Here is a 13,301-nt window from a genome sequence, read left to right as displayed (position 1 = left end):
TCGCAGGGCTTCCCACAGCGCAGCCTGCAGAGAGGATTATGATTTCTCAGGGTGGATGGCAATGGAGCCCTGATGGGATTCACGTTTGACTACTGGGAAAATGAAGGGGAGCTTTACCAACAGTACGTGTGAAGCCACACCACCTCTTAAATCACAGCAGCTCTCACTCCATCCCCAAACCCAAGCGCTTTGTGCAGAGCACTGCTTCCAGTCTCGGTTCTCAGCCTCTCCCAGCCCTGGCCAGACAGCGACCGGCAAGAACCTATTGCAATTTTGGCAGTCCTAGCAATGGATCAGCTCCACGCTGCTCCAGCCCTAGAACGCATCATCTCCATCCAAGAGCTACAACCGCCCATCCCAGCGCTGTTCCTGGATGCATCTTTCCACTAGAGGAAACTTCAGCGGGAGAGGATGGGCTTTCTAACCTTTGTATGCGACACAACGCGTTTACACCTTGGTTTCTGGGTGTTGCGTAGGACAAAGACAGCACGTCACGAGGCAGGGCTGCTGTGTCTTTCCAAGTCAGATTTAACTTTGTTTTGTGACTTACGTGCCTTGATCTCGTAGAGAGGGATGGGATGTGTTTGCAGACTAGGTGGCCTCTCTTCCCCAGCACAGGTGTGTCAGCCCCCGTACTCGAGGATTTATAACCTGTAACTCCAACAGCAGCGCGGGGGCCCTGCAGAGGCCACAGGTACCATGGGCCCTGCAGGCGTACAGCCCCCTCTCCTTCCAGTGCTGCTCTGGGAGCACCCATTTCTCCTGGCTTTTGTGGTTCTGACCCCACAGATAGATTTTCATTTGGCTTTTTGTCCTGCCAGCTCCAGCTGGAGCTGTTTCTTAGCTGTGTCTGCCTGGGAGGGGGGACGTGAGGCTGTGCCCCCTTGCTCGGTGCTGGCAGGGGGGGCTGTGCTCTTCCTCCAGGTGCCGCTGCCCTGCCAGGACCCATCATCTCCAGTGACACATGCCACCCTGTACGTCCCATGTGCTGCTGTAGCCCTGTCCTTGCCTGCAAGGACTGGATCTGCTCTGCTCCTGTATCACTTCTGAGCAAGACTGTCCATCCCAGTGCTGTCTTTTGGGGGAGCTGCATCCAATTCGTGACAAGGAGGAAGAAAAATCCAGAGGCGGCATTCAAAACGTTTCAGTTTGAATGGGAAAAGACTCCCAGGGCAGGTTCCCTCCCATCCGTGGACCGGTCCCTGTGCACCAGGCGTTTGGGAGGGGACAGTGCTGTTCTGGTGCCAGGCAATGCTCCTCCATCCCGTCACCCACCAAGGTTTTATTTCGAGACATTTATGAGCTGTGGCAGGTTTCTGTGAACCCTGCAACCACCTGGCTTTGAAACCTGCAAGTTGCAGGGTCTCAGGGTGCAGGTTGGAAGGGTTTTTCAGCTTGGCAGTGAAAAACCCCTCGCCCCCCGCAGTGCCCCAGCTGCTTCAGCCCTTTGTCCATCCTGAAAGCTTCTACCCCCACGGTAGAGACTGGCCCCGACCCCTGCAGCTCGGGAACACTTTTGGGGAAAGGAGTGAAGGTGATGGCCGGTGATCCGTCCCCGAGCAGAACCCTGGGTCTCCCGCATCTAGTGGACGAGCACCAACCCGCCTCCACCAGTCACCGCCACGCTTGGCCACGGCGCTGCTTCTCTGCCAGGGGCTGCCCTTTGGGGCCGCGGGGCTGCAGGACCCCCCCAGCCTGGGCAGCCCCTGGGAACCCCCAGGGCCAACCCCAACACCTCACACCCTACAGCCATGAGGGAAGAGTGGTGGCCCCACATCCCCGGGTGCTGCTGCTGTGCTTCCCTGGCTACCAGCACACGGCTCAGCCTCTGTGACATGGCCACCGTCACCGGGGCACTCCCAGGCAGCAGCATCCCCCCGGGCAGCGACGTCCTGCTCAGCCACTGTGCTGACGCCACAGCCAAGCCCTGGGCGACCCAGCAGGCGACATTGCACTGCCCCAGGAGGTGCTTCTGAATTGCTCCTTGGTGGGCCAGGACGGTCCCAGCAGCGTGCCCATGCTTGTGGACGCTGGTGGCACCAGCAGAGCCATCCCCCACTCCAATATCGGCTTGCTCTCGCTGCCTGCAGAGCTGCTCACCCCCAAACGCAATGTCCCTGAAACTTCCGACGTCGCCCTGAGCCTGGAGCAGTTCACCACCATCAGGATGGGTTCCCAGGAGCTCCAGTTGGATGCAGGGTGGACCTGCCACCACCCCAGCCTGGGGCGGCTGAAAGAGCAGGGAAAGAAGCGGAAGAGGACCTGGCCAAAGCCACCCAGCAAGCGCAGGGCTCGCTCATCCAGCACCGGGGTGGGAGGGTGAGATTAGACCCACAGCGAGGGTGAGATGGAGACTGGGGGGTGAAATGGTGCAGCTGCTGGGGGGTGGTGGGGTATTACATTAGAAGAGGTTTCATGACACTTTTTTTTTCCATTAAAAGCCATTCCTGCAGAACCGCTCTGTGCCTGTGTGGGAGGAGGAGGGAGCCAGGGGGCACCGGGAAACAGCACCCAAGAGGTACAAAAGGCCCCCTGAGCCCCATGTCAGAGCCCCTGAGCCCTGAAGGGCCCCGAGCCACCCCCAAGGCTAACCCACCTCCAGCAGGGAAGGCAATGCGGGGGGGTGACTCCCCTGTCCCCTTCCCCAGTGGAAGCAGCCCTTTGTCAGGGAAGCCAGGACAGACAGGTCTCTGTAGGACTCGGGCATGGCCCCATCAGAAAGCAGCGCTGAGGCCCTGGGAGACGGAACGACCCTGGGGGCTGGGGGCGGGACGCACACACGCAACAACAAAGGATGCAGCACCGTTGTCTTCAACACGACCAACGTCCCCTCCAGTGGGGACAGGGCTCCATGCAAAGCCTCAAGACAATCCCACCCGTTGTCAGGTCTCGCCGTGCTCAGCTCCGGAGGCCAGCTTTGCCTCACTGCCACAGCAAAATAACTCCAAATCACCCAAATAATGCCAAGGGAGGGAGCTGCAGGGTGGGCAGGGAGCCTCCTCCCCTTGTCTGGCTGCACCTGTCAAAAATTCTCCCCAAATCCCCATAATTCACCCCAAAAAACTCCCCCTGACACTACCTGCGATGTCGCACAGAGATGGGAGAGGTGCGAACATCGGGATGCCCTGCCCATCCCATGCTCATCCCCCTGCCACTGCCCACTGAGATCAGGGGGGTTCCTGTGGGTGTCCCTGACACCCTGGGTGGTGTCGCGAGAGATGTCACCTCGCTGTCACCCTGTGCCCAAAGTGGTGGCCTGCTCTGTGGCGTACAACCACCTGGGGCTGGTGGATGTCCAGAGGAGAGTCTACATGCAAGGGAGGAACTGCTACGGGCAGCTGGGGACTGGGGACAGGCTGGACTGCATGGAGGTCACACAGGTGATGGGCCATCCTCTGCTTTCCCTCTCCACTGTCCCCACAAGGGTCCTGTCCCCATCCCTGACCCGATCCCTCACCCCAGCGTCATCCCTGTAGGTGTCATGTCCTGATCAGTGTGCCCATGGGAGTTCTGACCCCGCCACTGTCCCCGTCCTTCTCTCTGTCCCGGCAGATGCCATGTCCCCATCCCTGTTCTTGTCACTGTCCCCACAGATGCCCCGTCCCTGTCCCCACAGTGGTCTGGTTGCCCTCTCTTGCCCAAGAAAGTACGTTCCTTTCCATAGCACCATGCAAAAGGTCCCTGGGAGGGTCAAGGTCCTGAAGGAAGGTCCCTCAGATGGCCCTGCTTCCAGCACCACGTTGGGCTGATCTCAGAGCCATGGCGAACTGTAAAACCCTTCTCCCCTGTTCGGGGGAAGGACCGCTGTGAACAACTTCTAAAGTCAACACTCTTTAGCAGCATCTCTTGTGTTTTTCTTCGTCTCTTTCCTGAGCTCCTTGTGTCCCGAAGACAGAGGGATTCCTCTGCCTGGGCTGGGTCACAAACCTCCTGCCCCAGGGCACGAGCACCCCAGCACAGCCAAGAGGCCGCTCTCCCGCAGGGGAGGTGGAAAGGGTCCCTGGCACTTTGTGTCACGGGGAGCTGTCACGAGTGTTTCTCCAGGGTGACCCAGCTGCAGGTCGCTGGGGGGTTTGGGCCATTCCAGCTGGTGGCTGCACCTCCGTGGATACCTGAATCGTGGGATCCCCCACCTGCCCTTGCTGCAGCTATGACAGGAACGGCGGGCAGAGCCCACAGCCGTGCGTCACAGCCCTGCTTCCAGCAGCCGCTGGGCAGGGGAGGAAGATGAATGAAGCGATGCAGGGGAGGAGTCTTGCGGAGCTAGCGGCCATGGACCTGCCTCCAACATCGACAGCATTCCTCAAGGAGCTTCTTTGGAGGAGTCTGGGGGTGACACCCGGGACTTCAGTTGTCTCCAGAGGAGGCCAAAAGTCTTTGGGAGCTGCCTGGGAGTAGTCATGGGGTGCTAGAATACGTGGACCTGCCTTGGCCATGGACACGATTCCTTGGATAGCTGCCTTGGAAGAGCCTGGGGCTGGTCCTGGGCCTTCAGGTTGCTGCAGAGGAGGCCAAGAGAGTGTGGTAGCTGCCTGGCAGGAGTCCTGGCAGCTGCTGGGCACGGACATGCCTCCTAGAGCAACAGACCATTCTGGGTAGGTGCCTTAGAGGAGGCCAAGCCTGGGGTGTGACATTGTGCCCCGGGACAGGAGGTTGGGGACCCAGGCCAAGCAGAGAAATGGATGGTGGCACCGGAGGCACTGGGGCCTGGGGGAGTCCAACAGGTTTGGTGGGACCATCTGGGTGACACTGGTGGGCTTGCCTGTGGCCTCGGCTCACCGACGTTGTGTCTTCCTTCAGCACGGCTGTCAGCACCGTGCTGCTGAGGGTTGCCTGCCCACAACCTGTTGGGAGCAGGAAATCCAGGCTGTTACCCACTTGTCCTCATCCCGGAGAGTCTCACCAAGTCTGGCCTGAGCCCCGGACCCAGTACGCAGGACCAGATGGAAGGACTGAACATCATCCCGTGCCGAGGGGTGGTGGCAGTAGAGCCGAGGTGCCGAAGGGCTGCCTTTCGGAAGGCCGTTGCTCAGCTGGCAGGGTCGGGCGCCGAGTGTCTCTCTTGGCTCTGAGGTGGCTCCCGCCAGCAGCTCTCTGCCTTGTCCAGGAGCCTTAGCTTGGACGGAGTTCCCTTTGTTTGCCAGCAGTGTGGGAAAGCCCTTAGAGTGGGAGCGACTCCTTGTGCCCCGGAGCCCGCTGTGGCCCCCGCCCTGGACGTGCCCCCTGCGCCTCACAAGAGGCCATTGTGGCTCCCACAGCCACCCCGGCCACGGCCACCAGTGTCTGGCTGTGCTGGCCCGGGCAGCGCCGGGGAGAGATGAGCTCTGAGCAGAGCAGCACTTCCCTGCTCAGGGACATCGCTCCCCACCCTCGGAAGGCCTTGCTCTTCCCCTTGCTGAGCACTTCCATGGCACAGCCATCTCCTTGGCCGCGGCACGATGGGCCAGCTGAGCTGCTGCTGGAGTACTGGGCGGGGGGACTAAAGGCAGGCGTCTTCATGTACCTTTGGGGAGAAAGAGTACCACTGACCTATGGAAAGTCATATGGGAGGGATTTGTTTTCCTCCCGCCTGCCCAGAGGATACCACATCAGTGTCCTCGGACTCCAAGGCACAGAGAAGCCCACAGAAGAGCACGTGCTTCTGCAGCAAGCGCAGAAGCAGCTGGAGCCAAGAGCACCAGAGCCTGAGGAGGGCAGAGAGCGCACTGATGTGCGGGCAGGTAGAATGCGGAAAAGATTTTAATTTCTTGTCCAACTCCAAGCCCGTAGATCCAGATGCACCTTGAGCAGACAATTCATGGTGCAGTTGGGAGCACCACCTCGGGTTGCAGTTCTCTAACCGTTGCCCTTAGAACACCCTGCAACTCGTGGCTTTGATCATTAATAAGCAGGGCGAATTAGGGTGAGCTTTTCCAGCGGTTAACTGATCTTTATTTGGGTTTCAGTGCACGTCTTGGCACACAAGCCAGCGCCTCTTTCTTTGGTATCTCCAGATGCTCATCAGACATGGCCTGAGGTTTGGGAACCGTGCCACTGCCGGGGCCCCGCCGAGCCTGCCGCACTGCTGCCCGGCTGCACAGAGGCTTTTCTCCATTGCCACAGCGTTTGACCCAGAACGAGGGGGTCTGCTGGGCAAGTTTTTGTCTCTTAGTGCCTGACTAACGCAGCTGGTCTTGTGTTCTCTCTAGCCCTTTTCTGAGGAAGGTCCCTCAGCTCTCCCGTGGGAGACAGGTACAATTCAGACCGAGTGCCCGCATTTCAGATGGGCTCTTACCTCCAGGGCTCTTCTGGCAGGGGTAGAGACAGAACGTGCATGTTCTTCACGGTGAGACCTGGTGGTCTGACACCTGCTGAGGGACACCTTCTGCCAGGCGTCCTTCCAAGGAGGGCAGCAGGGGATGCAGAGCACGTGGCACCAGTGAAATTGGTGGTGATTTAGGACACTTGACCTATAGCCTAGAGCCCTTCTCTGCCCTCTGCAGTGTCCCTGGGAATGCTTCCTTCCCCCTGCCCACAGGCATTTCATGACACTAAAGAGCTGCTCCAGTACCTTGATGCTGACAGCGGTTGTTTGGTTGTCACGTCCCACTCAGAAGAGAGAGGTGTGTGTGAGGGACTCAGATTCACAAATCCTCAGCAGCGCGGACTGAGGTGAGACAAATCTCAAGGTCCCTATACAAACATTTATTAGGTCAGTAACCAGGTCTTAACTAGGTCCACAACAGTTGCTTAGGTATGTAACAACTTATGGCAAGCAGTACGGTATGCCTTGTGTTACGTCTCTGAAAGGAATAAGAAACTAAAAAGAAAGATAAAGAAAGAAGCAACGGAGTAGAGAAGGAGAGATCGAGAGAGAGAGATAAAGAGATCACCGGTCCTGGCTCCAGCGTTACTCCAGTCAGCGCGGGTCGCAGAAGTGTCTTGAGGGTCTCTTCAGGGAAAAGTCTGACCAGCCAAAACTCTTCTTTTCTCCAGGGAAATTCTTCCCCCTTTTATGTTCGCCCACTCCTAGGGGCAGTTTTGTCTCGGGTTCCCTGCCCCCGCCCGCCAGGTGACGTGCAGCATGATTTGGGTGGGAGATGAGAGCTACAGTCATATACGTTTAGCATGATCTCGATAATCTTCATTAGCATATGCAGGGGTGTGAACTTTAATAATCATTTCACGCATAATGAGGCAAAGGTCAACACTGGGCATAGTGTCTTTTGTGGAGAAACAGCTCATCCTTCACGGGAGAGAAAACAGGGCTGTTGTGTTTCTTTAAAACTGGTCGTCCAGGCGCCAGTTTTCTTTCTCATGAGTCGCACAAGAGATAAGCAGGTGTTGGCCTTATCAGTTCCATGACAGAAGGCCTGGTACTGCGAGTGTTTGAGACATGAAAAGTCTCTTCAGGCTGCTTTGTTTAGGAGAAATGACTAGTCGTCCCTCATATGAATCCATGTTCACCACTCCCCATAACCTTCCGTTCCTCTACGTGCTTAGAGATGACATCCAGAATGAGCTGTTCCCTCACATCCCTAGGCATAGAGCAGGGACTGACTGGCCTGTACTTTCCCGGGCCTTGTTTCTTGCCCTGTTTGAAGACTGGCATGACATTGGCTTTCCTCCAGTCCTCAGGCGCCTCTCCTGCTCTCCAGGACCTTTCAAAGGTGATGGAGAGCGGCTTCGCAATAACATCTGCCAGTTCCCTTCAGCACTCTTGGGTGCATCCCATTAGGGTCCATGGATTTGTGCGTGTCGAGTTTGCCAAAATGATCTCTAACGCGATCGTCCTCTACCGAGGGAAAGTCTTCCTTTGTCCAGGCTCTCTCTCTTACCTCCAGGGTCTGCGATTCCTTAGGGCCAGCCTTAGCAGTAAAGACTGAAACAAAGGCAGCCTTTAGTAACTCTGCCGCCTTCCCCAGTGTCATGGTTTGGGCTGGACTGGCCACTAAACCAAATGACAGATGTTCCCTTTTACCTCTCTCCCTTTCAGAGGAGGGAGAGCATCTCCCTTCAGAGGAGAGGAGAGAAAATGAGAGAGAGAGACTTATGAGTTGAAGAGAAACCAAACCAACATAATAATATAATAATAAGAAAAGCTAATAATAATATTGTGACGGTGTGCTCCCCTCCCCAGGCACAAACCTGACCTTTATCTCCTGTAACCCTGCCCAAGTGGTGGTCACAATGGGTGCATGTAGTCATGATGGCTGCACCGGGTTGAACGTGCTTTTGGTGAGACAGACAACAACACAATAGCCAAGGGCTAACTTGAGCAATACTGGCACGGTGGTCAATATGCAAATATGAGTATGGGTCATTCATCTTAGCCCCATAAGTAGGGAACAGCCCCCTTTGAGTGGGCTGCACGCCAGGATCTCCCCTTGAGCAGGGACGCCCGCTCAAGACGTGCCACAACAGATCCTCGGTAAGTGACTGATAGCATGTAACCTTTGAAATCTTAGCTAAGTGATATAAAGGACTGATTGCGCATTCATAATCCTTTAGGCATAAACCATTGAGGAGTCTGGGACTAAGACTGGATCCAGCCGCCCCTAGGCTCCTCTCTGAGAAGGAGTTTAGAAAGCAAGGGGGTCCTCTCTGAACCTCGTGACTCAACGGGAGGGTCTTCCTGACAGCTCTGTCCTCTGTGCAGTAAATAACCAAGTGTTATCTTAAAACGCCGTCACATTTACCATCAAACTGTTAAATCCCTGGTTTATGTCAATAAATGCATTGCTGCTTCTCTCTATGAGTGAAGTGCATTGCTCCATCCGTGACAAATATTAATAAGAAAATAATGGAATATATACAATATATACAAAACCATGTCAAGCTCCCAGGATGACGATCGTGTCACCGGCAGGCACTGGGAAAGCCCCAGACTGGAGTCAGTGACGGAAGGGGACCGAACTCAGGGGCTGGATTCAGGAATGCACAGATCGGGAACAAAGGCAGACCAACAGCCAGAGGAGTCCTCCTGGGACACTGGACATTGAAGAAAGAGCCTGACCCTTTGATCCCTCAGCTTTTACACTGAGCGTGGGGCAGGTGGGATGGAATACCCCGTTGGTCAGTTTGGGATCCTGTCCCCTCCTCCCCGTAGGTGCCGCCCCTCTACGCTTCTCCGCTTACCCCCCTCCAACGGGGCAATAACAGAGTGAGCTGAGCTTGGCTGTGACAGCAATAAGGATGAGCAGGTGTGGATGCCGAAGAACCTGCGGACACGGCACCCGGAACGAGCCCTGGAGTTCTCGTGGCTCTCACTGGCGGCGAACCGCGGGATAAGTAAACAAGCCCTAGCTGCACAGCACCTGGGCCATGGTAAGGGGAAGAAAAGGAGAGAGTGCTGACGGCCGGCCGCGTTGCTGAAGATGAATAGTTTGTCTTTGTTTACACCATGTGTGGTATGTGTGGTATGTGCTGGGTAATCACACGATAAGGATGTAGCAGTGGGAAATTGCTAGCTCTGAAGCAGAAGGTATTTAAGGAGGCTGTTGCCTAAAATAAAGCGATTTTGTTTGTACACCGAAACGGAGTCCGTGCCTAATGGCCACAAGCAGGAGCCCCTCCGCACACCATTCCTTGGTATTAATTATAAACAAGCCCTTACCACTCTGGAAGCGGGCTATGGTCATAACATTATGCCATGAACTTCAGAGAGTCAGAAGAGGCTTAACTGGAAAGTAAAGTTCCTAAAAAGAAGGCCAGTTCTGTTTTACCTCAAACCAGGACACTGTCTACGTGAACTGACCTCCAGACGCTGTCTCACAGGCCTTCAAGGCACCTCTAGGAACAGCTGATGGCATTTGTGCTCACTCAGGTTCATCCCACCACCCCCGCACGATGGGCATGCTTACGCCTCCTCTGTAGGATGCAAACACGGAGTTCTGAGCCAGTCACTCCACGTCCCTACGCGGAAGGAGAAGCAACGTCTCCGAGCAAGGGTGAGCGGCCAGTGCTGGAAATGGTGGTGGTTCTTGGCTGGTCTGTGACGATTGCCCTGGGGAAGCATCCCCAGGGTGTCCAGTGAACAAAGGCACAGACCAGACCCTGCTCTGCTGGACCTTCCTGTCCCTCCCAGGAGCCTGGCTGTGCAAGGACACTGCTGTGTGCTCCCGCCCTGCACACTCACTCGCTTTCACTCTTCACTGATGTTTTTTCTCCTATGCAAATTACTGGCTGTGCGCTTGAGAGCCATTTTGGCAAGAGACCTGAGCCTTCAGGCACTGCCCTGAGGAGATCCCCTGGTATGATGGAAATGCTCTTTTGGAGGCCAGCTCTGTCACAGAAGTGCTCATTCCCTGTCCCTGCCTGCAGCTACAGGACCACCACACCGCAAAACTGCCGCCAAGCTTCAAGAGCACTCAGGCCTTATACCAAGAGACGAGCTAAGAAGGGGAGCGCTGAAGTGGAAAGAGAGCAGCTCTGGGAAGACCAAGCGCTGGTGCTCCTTGTCAGTGCTCCGGTGCCGGGACTCTTTTCCCCTCCACCTCTGCACACAGGATCTGCCCCTGCAGCTCAAGAAAAGGTCTCAAAGGAAGGATCAAACAATACATTGAAGGTCCTTTATTTTCTTAAGACACAGAGAGAGCATCTCTCCTCCTAGACACAGCGTGTGGGTCACACCACACAGAAGGTGAATAGATACATAATTGGAAATGGCATAAAATTATGACTTTTTTTTGTGGACAATATTATAATAAAAAAAAAAAACAAACCCCAAAAAAAACCCAGAAACTCACAACCAAAACCAACCTGCAATGAGTTCCATTCGGAGTGATTTGCAGAAGAAAACAAGCAGCTCAATGCTTCTGAAACTATCCAGATACCAATTTCCACACTGCATCCTTGAGGTCCTTATTCCTCATGCTGTAGATGAGGGGGTTCACGGCTGGAGAAACCACCGAGTACAGAACTGCCATCACCAGATCCAGAGATGGTGAGGAGATGGAGGGGGGCTTCAGGTGGGCAAACACTGCAGTGCTGACAAACAGGGAGACCACGGCCAGGTGAGGGAGGCACGTGGAAAAGGCTTTGTGCCGTCCCTGCTCAGAGGGGATCCTTAGCACGGCCCTGAAGATCTGCACGTAGGACAGCACGATGAACACAAAACAACCAAAGCCTAAACAGACACTGACCACAAGAAGCCCAACTTCCCTGAGGTAGGAGTGTGAGCAGGAGAGCTTGAGGATCTGGGGGATTTCACAGAAGAACTGGTCCAGGGCATTGCCCTGGCAGAGGGGTAGGGAAAATGTATTGGCCGTGTGCAGGAGAGCATTGAGAAACCCACTGCCCCAGGCAGCTGCTGCCATGTGGACACAAGCTCTGCTGCCCAGGAGGGTCCCGTAGTGCAGGGGTTTGCAGATGGCAACGTAGCGGTCATAGGCCATAATGGTGAGAAGACAATACTCTGCTGTGAGAAAGAAGATGAAGAACAAGAGCTGTGCAGCACATCCGGCATAGGAGATGTCCCTGGTGTCCCAGAGGGAATTGGCCATGGCTTTGGGAAGAGTGGTGGAAATGGAGCCCAGGTCGAGGAGGGAGAGGTTGAGGAGGAAGAAGTACATGGGGGTGTGGAGACGGTGGTCATAGGTGATGGTGGTGATGATGAGGCTGTTGCTGAGGAGGGCAGCCAGGTAGATGCTTAGGAAGGTCCAGAAGTGCAAGAGCTGCAGCTCCCGCGTGTCTGCGAATGCCAGGAGGAGGAACTGGGTGATGGAGCTGCCATTCGACATTTTCTTCCCCTGGGCTTGGAGACCTGTGAATGGAAAGAAAAGCAGTGAGAAGTTAGGGAAGATTTCTCTCAAACTAAAGTATTCAATTGGTCTTAGAAACCCACCAAACTGGCTCTCGCCTTTCAGGAAGACCTTTTGCAGGTCCTTTTTGTACACTCTGGTTGGTGCTGGCTGATAGTCCACCAGAGAGCTGAGATCTCTGCAGGATTCAGTCCTGCCCTACAGCCATGGGTAAAAAGGAACATGGGGTGATCTCAGATTAAATCCACTCCTGGCATCAAAGGGCTTTTCAGCATTGTCACCCGACTGCAGGGCAGAGCTCAGGGCACCTTGTTGTTGGTGTTGTTCTGTTGTAGTTTCCCCACCACACCTGAGGAGTGTTTTTAAGGCAGAAATCCCTGGCATTTCTGCTGTGCTGCCAGTGAAACCTTGTGGGTCCTGCCAATAGAGTCAGTACAGTTCTCCTGCCAAGAGAGTCAGGACAGGGAGACACAGTCAGACACTCAAGGATTTCTCCTCTTTGGTGGTTGGGCTGCTGGGAAGGACACTCAGGACTTCATACCCGGGATAGTCAGGGGTGGAGGACTCTACTGTGTGGGGAGAGGAGACCACGGAATGTCTCCAGGGAAGGCACCTGCACTGCAGGGGATGGCAGGGAGGGCCTGGAATCCCCTCTCCCATGACCTTTCCTGCAGTAGCTCCCTTTCACTCTCTGCCCATGTCTCTGCCACCCAGAGCTGTCTCTGCCTGGGGCTGTGTCATTGTCCCCAGGTCTCCTCCCTTTCAGTGCTCAGAGAACCCACCACACCTGCTGTGTGCTCAGCTCTGCCCTCAGGGCAAGTGCCTGCAAGCGCTAACAAGCAGCTTAGAAAAGTTCCTGCTAGAACCAGGGTATCATTGCCTTCTCCAGAACGGAGAAGTAAAATCCTCTCTCTCACAACCCATCCAGCAAAGAAGGAGTGGAAAACTCCAAGCAGGGACCCTCTTTCTTTCAGGTAAATGCTGCCTCTCTGTACTTCTCCAAAAGGACCCTCTGCAAATGTCCTGGGGGTGATCTGGAGCTGGGAGGAAACACGACCCATGCAGCACCCTCACGACTGCACAAGGACCCTGCCATGACACGACTGGGGTCACTCCTTCCACCCACAGCTTCTCCCCGCAGCGCCATGGGGAGCTCCCCGGGCAGGCTGAGAGCTGACCCTGGCAGGCAGCAGAGTCCCTGGCCCAGCACACAGTTCCCTGGGACACGGGGACCCTGCTCTGAAGGACAGCCCTGAGCACCCCTGCACGCACACCCACCTTCACAGCCCGGCAGCCGTCCCTGGGAGAAGGCAGCCGACATGCCCTGTGCCTTTGGTGATGTGGTAGGGGTGCCCTGCTCTCGAGCACATCCTTCTCAACACCGACGGAGCCTTGAGAGCCTTCCTGACAGATCACATTAGCCATGGGCTATGCCAGCTTTAGGAGACTGCTCCAGGGAGCCTCTCTGCATTATACTGCAGCAGAGACACAGCATGCCCTGTCCCTCTGACGGTGCAGCAAGGAAGCCCTGCTCCACACGTTGTCCTTCTCCTCGAAACT

The 13,301-nt window shown here is 55.6% G+C and overlaps 1 protein-coding gene across 1 annotated transcript; it reads right to left on the bottom strand.

Moving 5' to 3' along the window:
• Positions 1–10,802: 10,802 nt before the first annotated feature.
• Positions 10,803–11,720, bottom strand: LOC128903311 (olfactory receptor 14J1-like). The gene has a single exon (XM_054187328.1). The coding sequence runs from the start codon at positions 11,718–11,720 to the stop codon at positions 10,803–10,805; it is 918 nt and encodes a 305-aa protein (XP_054043303.1).
• Between the last annotated feature and the right edge of the window lie 1,581 nt (positions 11,721–13,301).

The sequence above is a fragment of the Rissa tridactyla genome, unplaced genomic scaffold (genome assembly GCF_028500815.1).
Source record: "Rissa tridactyla isolate bRisTri1 unplaced genomic scaffold, bRisTri1.patW.cur.20221130 scaffold_29, whole genome shotgun sequence".
NCBI lineage: Eukaryota > Metazoa > Chordata > Aves > Charadriiformes > Laridae > Rissa > Rissa tridactyla.
Note: the sequence above shows the minus strand (reverse complement) of the source record. Positions and strands in the feature narration are given on the sequence as shown.